This window comes from Phodopus roborovskii, unplaced genomic scaffold (genome assembly GCF_943737965.1).
Source record: "Phodopus roborovskii unplaced genomic scaffold, PHOROB, whole genome shotgun sequence".
NCBI classification, from domain to species: Eukaryota; Metazoa; Chordata; class Mammalia; order Rodentia; family Cricetidae; genus Phodopus; species Phodopus roborovskii.
Window position 1 is genome coordinate 31,529,617 of NW_026126480.1, and position 23,768 is coordinate 31,553,384.

Genomic DNA, 23,768 nt, shown 5'->3' on the forward strand with positions numbered 1-23,768 from the left:
GAAGCTTCCCTGATGAGAGATGAACATTGCATGGAACTATATGTTAAAGAATAAGTACTAGAGTGTAACTTAATGCTCTGCCTACTTATCAAAATACCATTATCTTATTCACTGACTGGTTAAGATTCTCAATGAGGATATCAGGTCTAAGGACCAACATCCTCTTTGTCTTGACCACTAGGGAATCCATAGAAGCTGAAACCAATCTTTGTAGCCCAGTTCTCACACACAGAGCTCCTCCCCAGACCCCATCTCCTCTCTTGCCCATGCTCTCTGGGTCTAGTCTACAGACCAACCTTGGCTGATCCCACAACTTGCAGTGACTCTGAACTCCCAGACAGACAGTCCTCCCTCCTGGATTCTGTCATCATCACGCCAGATCCCTCCTGCTTGAAGAAACCACCTCCTCTGATTAGCTTCTAATTAACCTTCAAATCTCAACTTAGACATGATTTCACTCAGCATTCAGTTAACAAAAATCTTTATGCTGAGTTACCAGGGAGATAATTGTGTGTGTGTGTTGGAGGTGAGGGGGAAGTACTTACTCTGAATCTTTTCTATACCATTTGAACCATATGTCACATATGTTCTTTTAATTTAAACAGAGATTATCTAAATATGAGATAACAGGCTGCTTGATTTTAGGGTGTTCATACATTTAAGAACTATTCTAATAAATTTTCAATGTGATTACCACAAGGACTTAATTAGTATAGCTCTGTTGTATGTCTTGGTACCTTGTTTAAGGAAAAAAAGAAAGAAAGAAAGAAAGAAAGAAAGAAAGAAAGAAAGAAAGAAAGAAAAAGAAACCACACCTAACACCTTTCTGAGCCTTTTCATTCATTTTTTTTTCTGAGAAAATTGCTTTCAGCTTCCTGAATAGACTAATTCTGTCATCTGGGAAAAATGGTGCCTTTATTCCATTTTCTCCCTATTGCTCACAGTCCAGTCCTTGTGCTGAGTAGGGTCCATGGAGCTGTGGTAACTAACAGAGACAATGACAAGCATCCTTCTCCTATTTTTGATCTTAGTGGGACTGCTTCAAGGACTTGCCCCTTAGGAGGCATGATGGTCTAAGAACACACTCTTCCTCCTGTGAAGAAAAGATCCCATTGTCTAGCCAAAGTTCTGCTACTGGAATAATCTTCTCCCCTCAAAATGCAACTTTAACCACCATCAAAACCAGTGTTCACAATGACACCTCAACAGCTCAAAAAAAAAAAAATCTCTCCTTCCACTCCAAGGTTCTTCCCAGAATCCCGAGATCCACTGACTCTCACACCCCTGGTCCTCCAGCTGCCTGGGTACTGGAGTCCCTCATCTCTCATAATTAGCCACCTGATCAGTCCCCAGACCAACACCCCTGGTCCTCTTTGTTCGCTTCACCCTCTCTGCAGTGTCTCTGAGTCAGAGCTTCAGCTTGAAGCTGAGCTAGGGTGGTATTGAGTTTGTATCCTGACTTGATCCTTACAACTTGAATGTTTTCAGTATTTCTAGATTTCCTTTGTTTTCAGTATGTAGGCAAATCACACTCATCCTTTTTCTTCCTTAAAAAAAGAAAAAAAGATGCATTAACATCGTACTGTGCATGGTGATATTACTAGGGTTGTTAAGAGCAGATCCTGGGCACCAGCAGTCATAACAAGCTAGATTCAGCCATCTGTCCTTGGTAGGTCATTAAAGAGATAGGTAGTAGTGTAAAGCAGAGAAATATCTTTTCTCTGTGTGCACACTGGGGATAAGAACAAACAAAAAGGTTCAATGACCCTCTGTAGTCTGTCCCTGGGGTCCTGACAAGAGGTTTCGGCTTAAATGGAGGGTAAGAGATTCACATATCAAAGCATCCCTGGTCAGAGCATGGCCCACACATCACTGACCTATTCTTGTGTTGACTGACAAAGTGCCAGAACTGGATAAATTCTCTTTAAGGAGACAAGTGCCTCCTCTGGCTGACACCAGGGCCCAGCTTTGTTCTTCTCCCAACAGGAGACTCCTGGGGAAATTCCATTTCCTAGGGACCCATTGTTTCACTGGTCTCACAACTAAAGGGGGAGGAACAAGTGTCTTTCCTTAAAATATCTTTCTTCTAGCCAAGAATGGTTTTGAGAGTACATACCTGTTATTCTAGCACTCAGAAGGCGGAGGCAGGAGGATTACAAGTTCAAGGCTAGTCTGACTACATAGCAAAAGAGAGTCTCAACACTTATTACTAATATGGGGAAATATTCATGGAAAATGTAAGTAAAGAAGAGTATATGGTCCCAACCCTGTTAAAGCATCTTGTGTGAAAGCACAGGAGGAAAAAGAAAGCATGAAAGAGATAAAAATGTCAACTGGAAGTTATTTCTGGGAGCTAGTGATATGCTACTGATATGAATGGCCAAGTTCACTTTACAGCAAGTGTTTGACTTGGGGTGCCAACAGCTTTATGATCAGCGTGGAGTCTTTCTTGGGGAAATCCTTGACATCTTTTATAATCTTTTATAATGCTTTGCTTTTTAAAATCACACCATGTCACCCATCTGTCTCTTCTCATCCTAAAATATTTACCAAAACCAGTGGTAGTAATGGGTCTGATTTATCGAGTTCTTGCTGGGTGCCAGGAGCCATACCAAACACTTTCTGCATTTGCCTGATTGAAATATGTGTGAGAGTGCTGAGAGCCGCCCTGATGCTGATACTGTGACTGCATCGGGATAACCTCAGGACAACTCCATGAGACCACTTTTACCATCTCCCCAGAGGTGGGAGAGGTAATTCACTGAGCACCACAACTAGTGAATGATTGATATGAAGTTCATACAAAGATGTAACTCCAAAGACAGGCCTCTTACTCAGTAGGTTTTCATTCAGAGATAGGAGGATTACATGTCTGCGGGAACATGGGTGTACCACAGGGCCAAATGGGGATTCTGGTCAACTTGTGAACTCATGCCCAGGCTAAGGATTAATTGTCACGTGGAAGTAACAATAAATTCATTTTTAAAGAAAACCTGAAAATCTGATTTACATGTGAAATATCCTGAGTTTTAAATTACAGCAAACATATTTAGTCTTTAATAGAGCACAATACGCAACTAAACAACGCACGTTAAAGAAAAACAAAAATCACAAAACAAAACATTTTTAACCCAAATTTTTGAAATGCCTGCTGAGCAAGGGATGGACCAGCAGGTGAGAGCGCCTGCTGCATGAGCCCGAGGGCCCCCATTTGGATCCCCAGTACACACAAAGGGCCTAGTGTGGCCATACGTACCCGTTACCCAGTGATGAGAGGCTTGCTTCCAGCCTTAGCATCAGCATCAGGTTCAGTGGTAGAGACAGACCCTGGTAGAGATCAGCTCACCCAACACCCTCTGGCTTCCACATAAGCATACACAAGCACATACACCACACATGCATGTACATGCACATACACACACACCCTACATCCTATGAAAGACCAAACTCCTTTTTAATTTCTACCTATCCCCTTAGACAGCAGAAGTTACTGGACCAGGGAGAATTCAGCAGACTCTTTCTTAGACGGAAAGTAACTATTTCCTGCTGTGCTGTCGGTCACAAATACTCATGTCTGCCGTAGCAGCATAAGAACTGTGCTTCATCAAACTTTTATGCACTGCATGTTATAAAATAATATTCTTTTGTTTTTTTCCCTCAATCATCTAAATATTCAAACACCATCCCAGCTGATAAGGATATCAGGTAGTGGACTACTTTTGGCCTTTAAAAGCTTTCTGCCAAGGTTCTACATTGAAGAGAACTGGGTCCTTTTCCAGAGGTCCCAGGTTCAATACCCAAGGTCCACAATACACAAGGCAATTCACAACTATCAGTAACTCCTGTTCCAGGGGATCTGATGCTCTTTTCTGGTCTCTTTGGGCACCACACACATAAGTGGTGCACAGACATACATGCAGACAAAACCCCCACACACACATAAAATTGAAAACCCTTGTATACAGGGCAAGAGATAACTTAGTTGATACCATACTTGGTGGTCAAACGTGAAGATCTGAATTAGATCCCCAGAGCACATATGAAAAAGACAAGTGAGGTGATGCCACGTGCTTGTAATATAGGCCCTGGGGAGGATCCCTGGTGTTTGCTGGCCTGTCAGTCTGAGCTCCCAGGCCAATGAGAAACCTTATCTCAAAAAAAAGTGGGAGCTGGGAAGATGACTCGGGAGTTAAGAGCACAAACTGCTCCTGTGGAGTTTGGTTCTCAGCACACAGGTCAGACAGCCCATAAACCTGTGACACCAGCTCCTAGGGAACCCAAGACCTCTGGTTTCTGGGGACACCTGCATTCACATACATATATCCACATATAGACAGCAACTGATGATATACACACACATGTGCAGGCTCACTTGAAGTTATATGTAGTCATAAACACACACGCACATAGGCGCATACGCACGCACGCACACACACACACACACACACACACACACACACTAAAAATCTGGGAAGTGTGTTTCCAAGAGCCACCAGTGCTTTCTGATTGTAAGTACCAGTCTCATGATGCCTAAATCACTTGGAGTGGCCTGTTTCATGAGAAATACAGACATCCCTACACCTACTAATCACCATAGTAATCCTGAGTGGTCTGTTTTAGGAGAGCCCACATTCCATCTTCCCCTGAGCCTTTCCTTCCTGTGCAATCTTCTATAGAGTACACAAAACAGCTCACAGTGAGGTAAGGCTACTCTCAAAGCCTCTTGCTCTGCCCAGGGCTCCTGGCCTGTTTTACAGAAGAAGCATGGCTTGTGAGTAAACCACTAGTGTACCCCACTACCACTACTACCACAAAACTGTCACTATGTCACCTGTCAAAGTACTGTGCTCCCACTTGTCAAACCCCTGAAGGAAGCAAGAGTCACAGCGGTTCTGAGGACTTTCAACTTTGTAGTCCATAAGACAGCACACAGGTGTGATAGTGTACTTGTCCTCTTCAGTTTTTTTTTCTTCTTCTCAAAAATTGATCGCAGAATGGTGTATTTTGAGAGCTATAGAGTATAAAGCATGTAGGAAACTTCAAGTGGTTCATGGGATACAGTAAATGTGCAATAGGTATTACATATCATGACATTATCCAGTCAATTTGTGTTGGTCACTTTGTATGTGTGTATATGAGTTGTGTGTGTGTGTGTGTGTGTGTGTGTGTGTGTGTGTGTGTGTGTGCGCGTGTTTGTAGTTGTATTGGCATGCATCTGTAGAGGGCCAGTAGTCAACTTTAGATGTCTTCTTCTATTGCATTCCACCTCATTTTTGAGGCAGGGTCTCTCACTGAATCAGAGCTTACTAACCTGGCTGCCCAGCAAGGCCCCAGGACCTGTCCTCACCCTAGCACAGAGGTAACAAATACATGATGTTATACCTGGTTTTTCCCCCATGAGTGCTAGAGATTTAAACTCAGGTCTCTGCACTTGTGCAGTAAACACTTTACCCACTGAGCCATCTTTCTAGCTCCAGTGTTAATACACTACCCATTGCTGGGATGAAATGCTTGGGACCTGTTCTTTTTAGCTCCCAGTTTAAAAGGCTCCAGTCTGTGGTCAGTTAGACCCACTTCTCTTGGGCTTGTGATGAGGAATCATGATGGCAGAGCAGGCTACTCATTTTACACTATAGTGGTTGCTACAAACAAAAGAAACAAAAGAGGGATGGGGCTGAGGACAAGATACAGCCTTCAGGCATGCATATTTCCAGAGATCTACTTCCTCCATCCCTTACCCTTTCCAGAACCTCTACATCTGTTCAGCTATAAACCCATCAGAGGATTAATCATCCGATAAACGTAGAGCACCCATGACTCAATCACCCTGAAGACTGCTGCCTGGGTCTTTGGGACCTATATCAAGACATAACATGCTCAACAAATGGGAACATGAGAGCAAAGCTGTGAAACACAAGAGTAAAATTAACGTCTTCTCTTCAGAGTTAGGAGAAAGGTTATTGTTTGTTTTTCCTTCCAAGAATTTTCCGAGTCCTCTCTCCTGGATCCCTTTCTAAATTCTGAGTCTATTCTTTGCCTGGTGGGCAAAGAATCAGAACCAAAGGTATGGCCTACACATCTCATCGCAATTACTGTGAAATGCTGCTGGCTTGGAGCCTACTCACAGCAGTGAGTAGTAAGGAGTTAATAGATAGTGTTCTAGAATAGTAGACACAGCAACGACGGGTATTCGCAGTCTGGTGGTGAAGCCTCGGGCTTTGAAATCTCACTGGCTAAGACACCTTTGTTGTTCTCAGTGTCTTGCCTCAAAGGGCAGTGGACTTCATCAATGTGCCTGGCCAATTGGAAATATTTATTTTGTGGGTACAAGGGTGTGAGTTGGTATATCTGTATATATGTGTGTGTGTGTGTGTGTGTGTGTGTGTGTGTGTGTGTGTGTGTGTGTAGAGGCCAGAGGTCAATATTGAGTGTCTTCCTTAGTTGCTTCTTCTTTTCTTTTTTTTTTTTTTTTAAGACAGGGTATTATTATGTAGCTCTGGCTGGCATGCTTGGAACTTACTGTGTAGACCAAGCTGGCTTTGAATTCACAGAGATCTGTCTGTTTCTGCCTTCAGAGTGTTGGGATTAAAGGCATGTAACATCATGCCCAGCCTATTTGTTTTTTTTTTAATTTGTGTGTGCGTGTGTGCACGTGCGTGCGTATGTGAGTGTGCTGGTCAGAGGACAACATTTTAGAATCTGTTCTTTCCTTCAAACACATTTATTTACTGTGCCAATCTGCAAGCCCTCCACCTTATCTTTTGATATAGGGTCTCGCACTAAACCAAGAGTTCACTAATTCAGCTAGACAGCTACACTGGTCAGTAAGCCTTGAGGGTTCCCCTGTCTCCATCTCCCAGCACTTTCACTATGAGTATACATAATCATTGCCAAACTCAGCTTTTTGTGTGGGTGCTGGGGAGCTGAGCACAAATCCTCATGTTAGCATCAAGTCCTACAGCCACTAAGCCATCTTTTCACCCCAGAAACACTTAATAAGTGACAGTTATTATGGTTATGCGCCCAAGCTTCACAAGAATTATATACACATATGTATTTCATAGATGGCCTTTTCTCATTTTACAGTGACCTTGCTGAAAAGCATGGCTGGCTCCGTCTGATTCTCCACCTTCCTGGTTAGCTCTACACTACACTGCCCCTCACCTCCCTGCCTCTGTCTTTGCAGACAAGGAAGAGGAAACACAAGCACAATTTCATGCTGTGCTGTGAGACATTCTGAATAGTGTTTGTCATTTATAAGAACTGACAGAGTCATTAACTGCCCCAGAGATTGGTTAATTGGCTAGTTAATAAACACCCACAATGATTATCAAACACACACAATGAGTTGAGTCAAGTTTATGCCAGAGAAAGGAAAAAAGCAGAATGCTGACAGCTTCTCTATGGATCATAGTGTGCTCCACAGAAGTGGGGAGGGGGGAGGGTGATGGTCATTTCCAGAGGGAAGGGATGACTGGAAGGACCTGTGGTCAGAGTTGGCAGGTTGGAGACAGGAGACAATTCCCAAATGCCCGGATTGGAATGTTGGCTCTTTGCTCACCTAAGTGACTGGAAGTGAAATTCTCATTTGCCCCTCTGTCAAATGGGAAGATAAATGAAATGCTTCAGTTCTTCCTCCCCTTTCCCTCACCAAGCAGGGTAGGAGAAACCCTGCACCAAGTGCTCATGCTTCCTAGTTCTTCATTCTTCTAAGATGCAAGATTTGAAGAGCAGAGCCTTTCAGCTTCTTAGGTTTATTAAATGTATTTGTTTTCTGTTGTCTCTGCTGATATGTTAGCTGTGGGTCACTCAGACAAATACCTGAGACAAATTGTGTGTGTGTGTGTGTCTAGGCCTTGAGCGTTCTAGGTGAGAGTTCTACTACTGAGTTACTTCCCTTAGATTTATCTTTTTTCCTATATTTATTTTGAGAGGAGGTCTTGCCCAGTCTCCCAAGTTGGCCTTGACCTTGTCACATGTTCCAGACAGGTCTTGAACCTGCAACCCTACTGTTTCCACCTCCCATGTTGCTGTAATCACAGTGTGTACCACAATGCCTGGCATAAATCAGTTCTTAAGGAAAAGAAGTTTACTGGAGAACGTTGATTCTGAAGTTTTGGGGCTTAACTGGCTCTACTGAGGTTTTGGTGAGACAGAACAGGGTGGTTCCTGTTGGGTAAGACATGGCAGGAGTTTGAGGGGGGTGATGCTGCTTTCTTCATGGTAAACAGGAAGCAAAGCTCCTAACATCTCCTTCTAAGGCATGCACCCAATGATTTAGCTTCCTCTCTCTGGGCTCAAAAGTTCTAGCATCTCCTGCCAATGGCAAAAGTATGTCTGTGTATCTGTGTGTGTGTGTGTGTGTGTGTGTGTGTGTGTGTGTCTGTGTGTGTGTGTGTGTGTCTGTGTCTGTGTCTGTGTGTCTGTGTGTCTGTGTGTCTATGTGTCTGTGTCTATGTGTGTCTGTGTGTATGTCAATGTCTGTGTGTGTGTCTGGTATGTGTCTATATCTGTGTTCTGTGTGTCTGTGTATCTGTGTGTGTGTCTGTGTCTGTGTGTCTGTGTGTCTATGTGTCTGTGTCTATGTGTGTCTGTGTGTATGTCAATATCTGTGTGTGTGTCTGTGTATATGTCTATATCTGTGTGTCTGTGTGTCTGTTTGGGTGTGTCTATGTATATGCTGGAAATTGAACATGCCAGGAAAGTGCACTACCACTGAACTCTATCCCAACCTCAGGTCTATCTTTTAATGCATGGGTCTTCCAAGGACATTCAAGAGCCAAACTATAGCAACTAGATTTTTTTTTTGTACCCTTAAACCAGCTGTTGAGCCTCTATGCACAGCTTCTGATTACCAGGGGAGTATATACAACATGGAGTTGACCACCCAACCTGGGTCCCAGGAACACTTTTCCTTTAGCTCAGGGCCCTGTTTGTTTTCACAGGTGCTTTCCGAGGAGTGTGCAAGAAAATTGATCACTTCCCAGAAGATGCAGACTATGAACAGGACACAGCAGAATATCTTCTACGTAAGTTCCCCTACCTCTCCAGTCTCCCTGGGGGGGGGGGGGAGGGTCACCTGCCATCACCCACTTACTTACCTGTGAGCGTGATCCTCCTCATTATCCAACTCAAAGTGCAGACATACATTCCCAAGGCTCTGATGTCAATGTTTCTTTCATTTAGATGAGCTAGAAATAGAAAGGAGAAAGAGCAGGTGTATCAGAATTGAGAGGTTCTTTTTAGTCTCCTTAGAAGAAAATCTAAGGAATTCTCTTCAGCTCAGTACAGTTTTCACCTCTATAGTGGGTGTTTTGAGGTGCTAATGGGCAAGGTGCTAATGGGTAAGGTGCTACTAGGTGAGGTCCCCAAGGGCAAGGCCTGGCATGATAAATACAAACCCAAGTTCACCTCTCCTTTGACTTTTGCAGTTTCAGTCCTACTGGGACAGGGACAGTGTCTCTGTAGGAATTTTCCAAGGTCAGTAATCTGGATGTGGCATGGACTATTACAGGCACAGCACAGGACAGCCAGTGCCGTGTGGGGTTGGAATGCAATAGGCTAAGCTTTGACCCTATTTGACTTCCTTCCAGTGAGGTTGGTCCTGGGGCAAGCTATTTCAATATCTTAACTTGCTTCATCTGTTTTGAAATGGAAATTATGTCATCAATCTGACAAGGTCACAAAAATTAAATGAGAGAATGTGTAGTATATTCAGCCCTGAACCCAACAGGTAATCATGGCGTGGTATATGTCATCTCTGGTCTGTCTCATGGAATTAGAAAAAGCAGGGTCAGATGCAGATGGGACCTTACCCTGGTTCAGGCACAGGGGAGCTTAGCTTGAGATGTCATTGTCATTTCATTAACAACAGGTATCAAGTTCAAGCAGAAGGAAAATTCCAAAGTATTATCTGATTTGCTATTTAGGAATGTTAGGTTTAAGATGATTTTTTTAAGATTGAGATTATAAATGAAACCTTCAAGAAATTGCCTTATTCAGGTTTTGCTTGTGACTCAGAGACCAAGTATCTTGGGTCCAAATTGGGTAGAATATGTGCTCAGCATTCAACTGAAGGGTGTGGGAAGAAGGGAAGATCCAAAGAAAGGAGGGGGGGAAGGAGGGGAGTGGGCTGGAGAGAGGGAGAGAATCTAAACCGTGGTAGATGATATATAAACTGGACTCCCTCCAAAAAAAAAAAAAAAAAAAAAAAAAAAAAACAGCTTTGAAGTAAATACCAATGGGATTGTCCCAGAATGTCTGTTATTCATCTGTGCTTTTCTTTCCTACTTGGAAGAAACAATTTAACTTCCCTGTTGGAGATTAACAGAACTGTGGCTTCCACTCTACAACTCATAAAACTGATTTTCAATTCTCTGGAAAGCTCGATTGTTTTTCTGATCATTTCCCTCTCCTTCAGGGAGAGAGTCCTTTGCTCCTTTGCTTCAGTCTCCAAATGCCACTCCACCCGACAACAGCCTCACCAGCAGCCACAGACTCAGGAGAAGTTCAAACATGGGCCTTTGAAAGCACACAGGTTTCTTGCCAGGAGTTTTAGAATCTCTGACTGCCTTACTCTCTTTTCCTGTTGCTGTGTTGAAATATCCTGATTAAAAAGCAAGAACATTTATTTCAGCTCACTGTTCAAGTTACAGTGCATCATTGCAGGGAAGTAAAGGCAGCTGGCCACATCACATCCGTAATAAAAAAGGGGGTGGATGCTGCCACCGCACCGCTCAGCCCCTCTCTCCACTGAAGCTCACACCTTGAGGGTAGGCTGCTGTTAAACTCCTGCATCTCAGTGCCATCCATATCTGCTGCTATGGTAGAATATCAGAGCCTGTGTGATTCATAGAGAAGAGATGCTTCCAGCCAGGCAGTGGTAGCTCACACCTTTAATCCCAGCAGAGGAGGGTGTATCTCTGTGAGTTCGAGGCCAGGCTGTTCTACAGAGAAACTTCCAGGACAGCCAGGGCAACATAGAGAAACCCCACCTCACAAATAAAACCAAAACATATCAAAAATGTATATTATAGAAGAAAAACTTCTTTGGTTGACAATTTTGGAAGTCAGGAAACCCACAAACATAATGCTGGTGTCTGCTCAGCCAGTGACAAGGGCATTCTTGCTGCATCATAATGTGGAAAGACAAGTGTGTCAGCCCCAGTTTCTCTCCTCCTTCTCAAAGCCACCAATGGCTACATCAGAGCCCAACCCTCTGAAGTCATCTAATTCCAGTTAACTACCAAAAGCCCAACCTACTAATATGTGAGCAGATTTTAGATTAAGTCTCCAGCACAGGAATTTTGAGGGACACATTTTACCCACAGCATCATAGAAGGCTAATTAGTAACATCTAAGTTATGTTGACTGGAGACTTCCCATAACATGACATGAAGTGTAGCAAAGCTCAACTCTGTTGCCAATGATGAAATTACACTCAAATGAGTTTACCTCTGACTCTCAAGTGTGAGTGTTGGCCACCAAAGGAGTTGCCAAGTTGTTACTGTGCTGTTTTGGAAATAGCCTCACCATTAGGAGCAGGACACACACACACACACACACACACACACACACACACACACACACACACACACACTAGACCAGAGCAGAAAAATGACAAGTTTATTTAGTATGCTGCAGATATGGCGACAGGAAGAGAACAATTGTTGGAATAATATGCTGGGCTTCTTGTGATGGGGGCAGGGGCTTTATTTTGGAACTGCCATCATTCATTTGGATAGAGATGAGGTAAGCCACTATCACCTGATGTCCAGCCTTGCATTCCCCACCATGCAAAGGAGGGCAACTCTGATTGGTCGATGTTCAGTCCTAGACTGGGATGGCTTTATAGGAGGCAGAGGCATCTCTGAGGTGTGGATTGCAGTTAACCTTCATTCTGTGTCCATTCTGCCAGAGGAAGCTCAGTTTTCTACTGCAGAGATGCTTTCTGAACCAAGCTGGCTTTGAAGACCTGTCCCCTTTCTGGCCTCTGTCAAGCTCTTCTTCTACACATAGCACATACATGTTTCAGATACACCTTTGGGGTGTGTGTGTGGGGGGGCTCATTTGTTTGTTGTTTTTTTTTCAAGACAGAGTTTCTCTGTGTTGCCCTGGCTGTCCTGGAATTCACTCTGTAGACCAGGCTGGTATCGAACTCACAGAGATCCTCCTGCCTCTGCCTCCCAAGTATTGGAACTAAAGGCATGAGCCACCACAACCAGCCTGGTAGGGGCCTCATTTCTGGCAAGCAAGAGAAAGGTCCTCTGCCACTGAGCTGTTGAGCTGTCTACAGCCCTTAGTCTTTTTTTTTTTTTTTTTTTTTTTTTTTTTGGACAGGATCTCATTACCCTAGCTGGCCTTGAAGTAACCCTGAAGCCAAATCAGGCCTTAAACTTGTGTTCCTCCAGCCTCAGCCACCTTAACAGAGTGTTTAACAAGCCTATTCCATCAGGCCAGTCCAAATATACACTTTTATAATCAACCTTATCGCTTCCAATGTTGGTAGCATGTCCTTGGGGCACATTTCAAAGGTTAATCATTTTTTTTAATTAAAAAAATCTTTTAATCAAATAAACTCATTACATTGAATATTCAAGCAAACCCTGCCAATTCACAATGCAAATGGTCTCTTTAAAGGTTGATTCTCAGACTGGCAAGACTGGCTCAGAGACCAAAAAAGGCGTCTGGCTCCCAGCTTGACAACCATAATCTCCAGCTCAGAATCCATGATGGAAGGAGGAAACTGACTCCTACAAATTACCTTCTGACCACCAAACCCAAACACACACAATTTTCAGTGGTACCCAGGCCAAGAGTTCACTTGCAAACCCACAGATCAAGCATGGAAATTTTTAAGCATTATTGGATGAGTTACTCCCAAGGCTGAATCCATTAAGCTACACTAGGGATCCTAGCTTCCCTGGAATCATATTCTACCTGTGGACCCAATGTTCATAAGAACCCTCTCTACCTCCTCTGAGTATTAAGAGGAAAAGGAACCCACCTCCACGACACCTTCTAAGGTTTTACGGGAATGAACGAGTAATAAATGCATTCAATTGGAGACAAGGCTTACAAATGTGTAGCTGTAAAAAAAAAAGGGGGGGGGGCGAGGAAATCACATCTTGTTGGGAGGTCACCAGAGCATGAGTGCTGATCGAAAATGACTTAGAAACCTATAGACTCCTATATTCCATCGGGGAAAAAGGAATGGGAAAAGCAGACAGCTTTCCTTCAAACCCAATAGACCTATTGAACATGCAATGGCCTGGAACAAACTCTGACACCAGAACACACAAAGAGTTGTAAATGGATCTCTGTGGAATGGAAGTAGAGGCAGCCATGGGTGACGAACAGAAGTCTGTCCAGGTGTGTCAGCAGACTGCACTCTTCCTGTGAAATGAGTTGAGGTGATAGAAACGCAGGGAAGGAACTAGAGTAATTGCTTCTTCTTTGGCGGGTCCAGACTGCAGGCAGATAAGAATTCCACAGAAAACTTCTGCTAGCATTTGGAGCAGGGGCACAAAGCTAGGATGGGGAGAATGATACAAGGTCAGAGGGACCTTGACGCTGGGCCTGCTTTTTAAAAGATATTTCATTTTCTTAAAATCAAATTACTCAGCATTCCAAACCAAAAACAAAACCCATTATATTTTCAGGTTATTATTCTCTTAGCCCCCAGCACAATCCAGAGTAGCAGCAAAGACAGCCAGCCAGGGCAGGCCACAGGCTCAGGGGAGACTGATTTAATCTGATCCTTTGAGGGCCCAGGACCCCCCCCCACCATGCCTTCTTCTTTCAACCAGTTTTTATGGCAGTTTGAAAGCCCTCCTAAAATGCCACCAAGGGATCAGGGGGTTGGGAAGAACACAGCTATCCAGCACCCCCAACTGTCCAGCCCTCCAGCCTGAGACATCTTGAAACAAATAGAGAAACCTCCATCTCTTCTACCTTAAGAGAACCCACTCATCTGTGCCCTGCACCTTAACCCAGTTACCACTAAACACACAACAAACTGGAACTGGTCACAGAAAGAGTTTTTGACTTTCAGAACTGAAAAGTGGAAGTGGCTGGAGCAAACTTGTGTAACTGTGAAGGACATGAACTCCGAGCTCTGAACCTCTCAGAGCCAAAATAAGCTATACCCCTGCCTGTCCCACCCCTATTCTGCTTCTCTGGCTGGCAGGTGACAGTAAAGTGCCACCATTCACTTCATTCTGAGAGCAAGAATGGCAGGTGCTCATGAATCTTTTTCTCACAGCCCATATCGGAGCCATCAGCTAATATTTCCATATAGAAAAAAATTGCCTGAATTCAATCACTCACCTTCCAAGGTTCACTCACTGCACAGTCCAAGCCATGCCAGCTCTCACCTGAAACCCTGAAGTCCTGTCAATCACTCAGGGCCCAACCCATGGAAAAGTCCTTCTCATTGCACCTCTGTCACCATCTTGAATTTTTAAACAATTTTGCAACAAGACACCTCACATTTTTGCTTTGTACAAGGTCCTGCAAACTATGTGTGTGACCCTGCCTGTGGTCTCTACTAGAGCATAAGCCTCATGAGGATAGGGCCTGCATTTTTTATATTTGGATGAGCACAGAATCCATTCAGGCTCTTTATCCAGGCCTGACCATACTGCAACCAGAACAAAGCGTGTGCCACCTGTTACCGAATAAGGTGAGCTTTACTCAGGAGGCCCCGAGAAGACACTCTTAGCTCCACCTTCACACCTCTCATCAAGCCAGTGTTGTTATTGAGAATGAGACAGTTCATCATGAGCTCCCAAGCTCATCCCTCCAGTAGTCTCCACATTCCTGGTGTGTCCACACCTCTGCCAGTTATCATCTTTCTGGACATTGGGACCAGTCAGCTCTTTGCATTCCTCCAGGAGCTGCCTGGTCAGGAGAGTTAGAACAAACAAACCATTAATAATGCATGCATGCAGATTAACAGAACAAACCAACCATTAGCCATACAGAGGTGCTTGCTCCTTTCTGTAATATGAAATACAGAGTGTGCTAACTGCTCTCCCAATCCCCACCAATTCAAGAGAATACAGCCAGACCTTGACTTAGGACATTTCATTTTGGGATTTACAAACCCTATAGTGGTTTGAAAGCAATACATGCTCAACAGAGCCTGCTTTCACATTTCAAACTTGGGTCTGTTCCTAAACCCACAATATGTGAACTGATTCTCTCATGAGGTACAGCAGCAGCCATTGTGGCTCCCAGTCAGCCTGCCAGCTGGGGGGAGATGGCCAACACTCTGTGGTGTGCTCTGTTGCTATGAGGTTGGCCCATCTGTGTAGGAAATGCTTGCTACACCTACAGTATTTTTTGGCATCCTAAGGTTCATCAGGGTGCAATCCATTATAAGTTGAGGATCATTAGATAGTGTATGTCCTTATTCGAGCTAGGATCATGCTGATTCCTGCCATGGAACTCAGTCCTCTCTAGGATCCAGAAAGCCACCAAGTTCACTGCAGGGACCAGAGGTCCCCAGACCAGCATCCCTTCCAAGGACAATACTGTGCCTTTATGGTCCTTAAGAGTTTCTTCTGCTGCTTCCTAGCACCTGGCAGGGTGCCTGGCATCTAGTAGGCGCTTAATAAATATTTCTTGAGTGAATACATAAATTCATTTAATCATTCTGTGACTAAATGGGTTTTGAATGGGTATTGCCAGGCTCCTTACTATGCAAATATAGGTGTTTAAGATTCTGCATTTTGATGAGCTGCAAATGGGCTGACAGGAATCCCTGCATTCAAGACTGCCTGCATAATTTGCAGGTCCCACCATAAAATGAAGATCATGGGTTCCGGGCTCAAAAGACAAACCAAAAGATTTTCAGTCAAATCTCCCCTCCTATTCCCCATCCCCATCCCCTACTCCACACCCCTCACCCCCACCCCATTATGATCAGCTCTTGATTACTATTGTTTGTTTTTAGCTATTATTTAATGTTGTCCTCTGTTGGGCACAGGGATAGCCTCAAAGTAAGTGAAATCTCACCCAAGGATCTTGGGCTTGCACCTTGTTCACCCCCAGGTCCCCATCAGAGAAAAAGGATGATCTGGTTACTAGGCTGAGACAGGAGAGCACCTACACTTCACCCCAGGAAATCTGGGAAGTGGGAAGTTAAGAGGATGGATGGCTGAAAGTAGAGTTCCTGTGTGACTCTAGGCTACAAACACCTACATGCAATTTACAATGCACACTACTATAAAATTGCTTAGACTTTCAAGATGTTGGCAGGCACCAACACAGATCTCCAAAACGTGGGCCCCTGAGTGGCTGGCACTGATCTCACACCCCTATGGGATATGGACTTTTCTCCAGTTCTGCACTGTTTGGTTCTCAGACACCCCACAACCATAGCAGGTAAGTTCCAGGGCTGGCTGGAGCATAGCTGGACACTTCTCTCCTTCTCTCCACAGGGGCTGTGAGGGCCTCCAGTGTCTTCCCCATCCTCAGCGTCACTCTGCTGTTCTTCGGGGGGCTGTGCGTGGCCGCCAGCGAGTTCCACCGTAGCAGGCACAGTGTTATCCTCAGTGCAGGCATCTTCTTCGTCTCTGCAGGTGAGCATCTTGCCTGGGTCTCCCCAGACAACAAACCAAAGCCAAAGCCATACCAAGGATGAATGATCAACTTGTGTACAGCTGAGGATTGCATTAGATAATAAGAGACCCAGACTCTAGCCAAGGCCAGCACAAAGGAAATACATAGAGGGGACAGATGTAAGGGTCTATTGAGGCAAAGGGACAGAGAGACAGACTAATCAAACAGCAGTCAAGCATGGTGGTGCATGCCTAGAAAACTAACACTGTGGATGCTGAGTCATTAGTTCCAGGCCAGCCTGGGTTACATAGTGAAATTCCAAAGAGAGAGAAGGGTGGAAGAGAGAAGAGGGAAGAAGAGGCAAGAGAGAAGACAAGAGAAAGAGAGAGAAGGGGAAGAGGGAGAGAGGAGATAGAGGGAGGAGAAGCGTTGAGAAGAGCTTTGAGACACCTACTTGCCAGTCAACTGCTGTTCATACCATTCGAGCATTCAAATCCCATATCCTCTCAAGCATCCCTGAAGGAAACGAAAGCAATAGCCCCAGATGTCCTCAGGAAAGACCTGCCATCCAGACCTGCTCAGCAGCCCTGAGCAAGCAGGAAGTGCAGGGTAATCTGGAGACAAAGGACTACTTCTCACCGCTTCTTCTCCTTCTTCTGGATTTCCACACTTCCTTTCAGGTTGTTGCCCTCTCTTCCGGTCACTCCTCGCTCCAGGCAGGTCAATGCCCATGGGATGAAAGGCTTTAGGAAAGCAGAGAACACAGCAAGTTTATTCATCATTTTTCTCATTGCTGTGACAAAATACTGGACAAAGGCTGTTTAGAGAAGAAGGGGTTTCTTTTGGATCACAGTGTGAGGGGACAGTCCATCATAGTAAAGACAGCATGGCAGCAGGAATATGAGACAGCCATCACACTGTGCCACAGCCAGGAAGCAGGAAGAAATGAGCTGGTACACAGCTTGCTGTCTTTGTTTTATTCAATCCAGGACCCCAGACCATGGGGTGGTGCCATCCACATTTAGTGTGGGTCGTCCCCCACATTAATTAATACTGCTTAGGAAGTCCATTTCAGATATGACATGTGCTTCATAGATGATTCTAGATACTGTCAAATTGACAGATATTATTAACCAGCCTGGCAGGGATAGAGAAAGATGGCTTTGGTGGTGACTTTCAACTTTGCTGTACAGTGGTCTTCTCTTATACACAAGGGATACTTTCTAAGAACCCTAGTGGATGCTGAAACCAAAGAGTAGTACCAAATCCTATAACACTGTATCACTCTGTAAAAATACACATATAAAAGTGTAACTTATACATTGAGGTATAGTAAGAACTTAATAATAAAATAGAAGACTCATAATAAATTGTAAACAAGGCTATTTAATATTAATATGAATTGTTTCTTTCTGGAATTTCCTTTAACTGTTTCCAGACCAAACATGACTATAGATAAGTGAGTGACATTTTGACGTTGGTATGGCCTTGGGAACTATCACCAACATCCTGGTAACTTGGCTTCCTCACCTGCAACATGGCAAACACCAGTAGTTCCCATTTCACAGAGCTGTTGGAAGGGCACTGAGTGTGCAAGTTTATGATGTGATTTTTCTACTATTGGAAAAGCAGCAACAACATATTGTCAAGCATGGAGCCCAGTATCCTGGTCCCCTATCATACCTTTCACGTGTTCTTTCCCCCCACTGTTTCCCCTTCTACAGAATGAGTAAGAGAGAGCTCCTCACTCTAACTCTAGGAGAACCCATTCAAGTTACAGACCAGGGAGAAAGTAGTGTCTTTGCCCTGGGGAGAAGAGGTCAGCTAGAGGAAGCTATGGCTTCTGACCATGTCCTGTGGTGACCGGTGTTAACTGGAAAACCCAGAGGCTTGACCAGCTTTGAGGAATGTTTCTCCCATTGGTGGCCCTGTCAAGGCTCTGACTGACTAACCATAAGAATCTGTACCAATGTTGTGTTGATGTGACAGTTTCCAAAGAATGAGATAAGACCATTATTTTTGTCACTCCAGGGGATTGTTAGGGAAGAGTGTCATCAGCCATTTGCTTTTCAGGGGAGTATTGTGAGGGATGACGGGTAGGTTAGATGCAGGGGACCATAAGAGCCCTGAGGGGATGCTTGTCTAGGATTAGACCTCTCTACTAGTCTCCTTCTGGAGTCCCAAGAGCCTCAAAATTTCCACCTATAAAATAACAGTGTTGGAAGATGCCATGCTCCTCAAGGTGGTTTATGGTGCTAAGGTTTATGGTTTCATTACATTTTATTGAGCACTTACTGTGTCCTGGGCCTGATAACAAGGTCCAAATTCATGAGCTCTGAAGTTTGGCTGTGCAGTGCTAATATTCCCTCTTCAGTATTCTAGTCAGATGGCATCAGGCAAGTCACTAAACTGTTCCGTGTCTCAGTTTTCCCACCTAAAAGTAGGGGTAATAATAACCCTGCCTCTGGAGGCTGTTGAAAGGGTTGGATGAGTTGGTACACATAACTGAGACTAGAACCATGGTGGCACCTAGTGTAGTTCAAGGGGAAGTAACTCTAATATGCTTTGTGTGTTTAATGTGTGTATCAACTCCATTCATTCATTAATTAAACAAACATACCCTGTGCTCTTGCTTTGGGCCAAGCTCTGGGTCAGAAACAGGACCAACAGTGATGAGCAAGTATCCTGTCCCTGTTCTCAAGGAGCTTGCAGTTTGGTTGGAAAGGCTATTGTCTAAACCTCATTACAGAAATGTCTACATCCCCACCCCCAATTCTGGGGCTAAGAGTTTTGGATTCAAATTCTGATTTTTATCATTTCCTAGTTTATATTGACATGGAAATGTACTACTCTGTGTTGTTTCCCTGACTATAAAATGGAATCCTTTATTTAAAAAAAAAAAGACATATTGCAATGATTAATTGAGCCAATGAAGGAAAGAGTCTGCATAGTGAGGGGAGGGGCATGTAGCTAAGTAGTACTGCATTTGCCTAGCCCTGGGTACCATCATCAGCACCATAAAATAAGTAAATGAAGTCACCAAAGACTCTGTCCAATGTCCCACTCATGAATGCCCTGTGAATGACAAGTCACTCGGCATCCTGCCTCTTTAAACTAGTTTGACATTTGAGCATCTCTGTGAACTTTCCTACCCTGCCCCCCACCAGCAAAGCCCTCTTTTCTAGGACTTTCTAAACTTTATCAACCATATTTCCCTGCTATCATAGGGGAGAAAGGGAACATGGCCCTGGGCACTCAGGGCATCAGTAGACATGTTGGTGAGCTAAAGTGTCTTTGAAGTCAGTTTCCCATTTCACTGAAAAATTCATATGAATTCTGCTTTCTCCTCCTTATATCCGTGTTCATTTTAATATAAAAGAATGTGTCTTCCACTAATCATCCAGGCAAATTGACACTGGGGGAAGAGAAGCTGAGGTGGTCCTTGCAGGCTGACAGACACATCTGTCATCTCCCATATCAGAGGTAGCAGATCAGCACTTGCTACCTACCTGAGAGAGCCTGTGCCAGGAAAAGGCCAGGAGAAAATTCAGGGCAGAGGCAAAACTTGACCCTCCCCTGCTAGGGGCAAGTCCTAGATGGACTATGGCCAGAGGCATGTGCAAAATATTTGTAAGCCCTCACACATGTGCACCAGCCAATCAGCATGGTGGCAGTAAAGCAACTCTGCTAGACAAAGCTTTCTTTTATATTTTGAGGTTATTTTTATTTGTGTATATGTGTTGGGGTAAGGGGTGTCTACAGATGGAATCCCCTAGAGCTGGAGTTACAGACAGATATAAGCCACCAGACATGGGTTCCAGGAACGAACTCAGGTCCTCTGGAAGAGCAGCAAGCCTCTGGACAGAGCTTTCAATAACCCTGTAGCCAACTAACTTTGGGAATATCTAGAGAAGTACAGGGCATTCAAGGAGTGGAGAGAGGGTTCAACTAGAGACTCCTAAGATGGTTACACATCAACTACTTCTGGGTCCTGCAAAGAGGGATGGATTCCCTCTTTGCTGCCCAACAGGCAGTGCAGATTTAGAGGCAAAGAGATGCCAGTTGGTATATCAGCTCCCTCAGTTATTACTGGCAGCAAGCCTGGGCCCCTGACTTAAAAGAACAAAAGGAAACACTTCCCCTTTGGAGCAAGATTGTGAGTTGGGCAACTGGAGGTGAGTAGGGCTGTTCTTCCCATCATTGCCTAGGGAATCAGTTCCTCTCCTAAGGAGTAGCTAGCTGGCTATTATCAGTGTAGCCTATTGGCACTTGAGGGAAGTAAGTGTATTAATAAGTCAAGTCTCTCTAGAGAAACATAACTGTCATGGGGCAGTTCTGGGTTAGCTTACACATCAGAGAGGTAAGTAATCCTGTACTGGCTGCCTATATTTGTACACTAGAGTCTCAGGCAACCCCTGGGTTACTCAGTCCAGGAGCTGGAAGCCTCTGCCATCCCAATCTGTACTGATGGCCCAGAAGCTCCCCAGAAAGATCTGGTGCTGAGTCCTTATTGAAAGCCAAAGAAGGTGAAGTCTGCTGCCCAGGAACTGTGGCAACAGCAACAGATGTACTCACTCAGAGTGGAGTTTGTATGTCTGTTCTGACTGGGTCCTCCACCCCCACCCCTAATTCTAATTCAAGGACCACATGAACCCAGTGAGGCCCTTAAGTAGTCCTAGACATGTTTGTTTGTTTTTCCATATTGGGGGTTGAACTAAGGCTTCATATATGCTAAATAAGTAAATGCTCCAGCTTAGCATTGTGCTATCTCTTAGCTCTGGACTTTTTTGTTATTGTTTTGAGACAGGGTCTCTCTATACATCCCTAGCTATCCTCAAACTTACTATACAGACCAGGCTGGCCTCAAAAATCACAGAGATCAGCCTGTCTCTGTCACCCTAGTGATGGAATTTAAGGTATGCACCACAATGCCAAGCTTCTAGCCATTTTTTAACCAGTCCGATAATCAAGACATCAGAGAGAATCATTGTGTTCCCTAAGCCCTGTTATGTCAACAATAGCTGACCTAAAGTGTATCTTATTCTGTGCAGACAAAAGAAAGATTTGGAGCTCATGGGTGTAGCTCAGTGGTAGAACACTCCTCAAGTATATAACAAGCTCTGGGTTCCACTTCCAGTATCAGCAGCATCCCCCCCCCCCCCACACACACCAAAGACTTCTTCCTCCAGAGGATAATTAATCTCCCAACTACAGCTCCACAGTGGGTGTGTTCACTAGTCTCCAAGGAACATTTCCATCTCCATAGATCTGACATGCCCTACTCCCTAGCTAGTCCTCCCTGCTGTTCAAGATGCTACCAGCCTCACCAGCATCCAAGCTATGTGCTTGCAAGTCATTCTGTCCCTCCTCTCACACTTCATAGTCCACAACCTTGCCTCTCCTGTCAATTGTCAAGATCCAGCTCAAATACCACCTGGTCTCCAAACAAGGCACTTATCTCTCTCTCCTGAGTCATCCCATATGCATCTCTAATAGGGTCCTTGCTGTATTGTGCTCTAATTGCATTTACATGTCAGTCTCTCCAGCTACTGGTGAAAACTTCAAGGTCAGGGTCATGTAGTTTGTTTGCTTTGCCATCCTTGTGAGTTATTGTCAAGATTAAGTGGTGATGAAGTGGGTTATTTAAAGAGAGAATGAATACATTCTGGGTTCTACAGTACTTGCTATGAGTAGACAATGTCTTCATTAACTGACAGTGTCTGGCCCAGGATTGAGCATCAGAATTCGTCATTTCCCAATAGATAGCCCTTGCAGGAAGAGCCCAGCTGTGGAATTTCTTGGCCACACTCCATTGCCTCCTCTCCCTGTTCCTTCCACATGTTCTATCAGTACTTCAAAATTAAAAATGGCCGTTACCTCTGGGGCTTTACAGAACGCATGTTTTTTTCTTCCCCCTTTCTCTCAGGGCTAAGCAACATCATCGGCATCATAGTTTATATATCAGCCAATGCTGGAGACCCTGGGCAGAGGGACTCTAAAAAGAGCTACTCCTATGGCTGGTCCTTTTATTTTGGAGCCTTCTCTTTCATCATCGCGGAGATTGTGGGTGTGGTCGCTGTGCACATCTATATTGAGAAGCATCAGCAGTTGCGTGCCAGATCCCATTCAGAGCTCCTGAAGAAGTCGACATTTGCCCGCCTGCCACCCTACAGGTATAGATTCCGAAGACGGTCAAGTTCTCGCTCCACTGAGCCTAGATCCCGAGACCTGTCTCCCATCAGCAAAGGTTTCCACACCATCCCTTCCACTGATATCTCCATGTTCACCCTCTCCCGGGACCCCTCTAAGCTTACCATGGGGACCCTCCTCAACTCTGACCGGGACCATGCTTTTCTACAGTTCCACAATTCCACACCCAAAGAATTCAAAGAGTCGCTGCATAACAATCCAGCCAACAGACGTACTACGCCTGTCTGAGCTGACCTCTGACCTCTGTCCCGCCGCCCAGCACAGCCTTGGGGGAAGTGTACACAGATGTCTCTAAGGTTGCATGGCATGGTCCTCATGATGGTATCACTTCTTACAAAGAACGAAACCAAATGGACTCAACTCCCTCCCTCATTGGTCCCTCATCCCCCAGACCTTAACCCATCCACTTCCTCTAACTCTTCTCGCTCGTCCCTTAATGTTACCCCCTGTGTGTATCTGTGCCAGGTGTTTTCTTTCTTTCATTTTTTTCCTTCTTTGCTGGAAGGACCACAATATTCTTCCCTCCTTGGGAAAGGACGTTATTAAAAGTCGAAGGTGTGGTCACAGCAGTTGCGGGGGATTTCCAAAACCCCATCGGTTGTATGCATAGCTGTCCCCATTGTCCACCCACACAAACTCTCGGGGAAACCCACCACACAGGTGGCCCTGAGAGAGACATTCACCCTTAAGTGTTAGAAAAACATGACCAGAAATCAAAGATGTCAGTGCCCTGAAGCAGTTAATGTAATAAGCACTCGTGTTATTAAAGGTTTTTGCCTTGTAACCAATGGAGCTGGGGGTATTTTGTCTTGTTTTGTTTTCTGGGTATTTCTTACACAAATTTTCTCTCCCACCACCAGCCTGGCTCATGTCTTTTCTAGAAACCACACTTTTCACGCCCTCTCTCTAGTTATCAGAAATGATTCCCCCTTTCGCTCAAGGCCAGTGAGAGCTTCTCTGTCTGTAGTCTTTCCAGCCACCTGATCCCCTGG

At 44.6% G+C, this 23,768-nt stretch overlaps 1 protein-coding gene across 1 annotated transcript in view; it reads left to right on the plus strand.

Moving 5' to 3' along the window:
* Window positions 1-23,564, plus strand: part of Cacng3 (calcium voltage-gated channel auxiliary subunit gamma 3) — a 93,806-nt gene extending 70,242 nt beyond the window's left edge. Inside the window, exons 2-4 of the mRNA XM_051192871.1 lie at window positions 8,946-9,029; window positions 16,446-16,586; window positions 22,493-23,564. Of these exons, the coding sequence (XP_051048828.1) occupies window positions 8,946-9,029; window positions 16,446-16,586; window positions 22,493-23,004 (737 nt within the window). The 3' untranslated portion in view covers window positions 23,005-23,564. The remainder of the gene's footprint in view (window positions 1-8,945; window positions 9,030-16,445; window positions 16,587-22,492) is intronic.
* The last annotated feature ends 204 nt before the right edge of the window (window positions 23,565-23,768 follow it).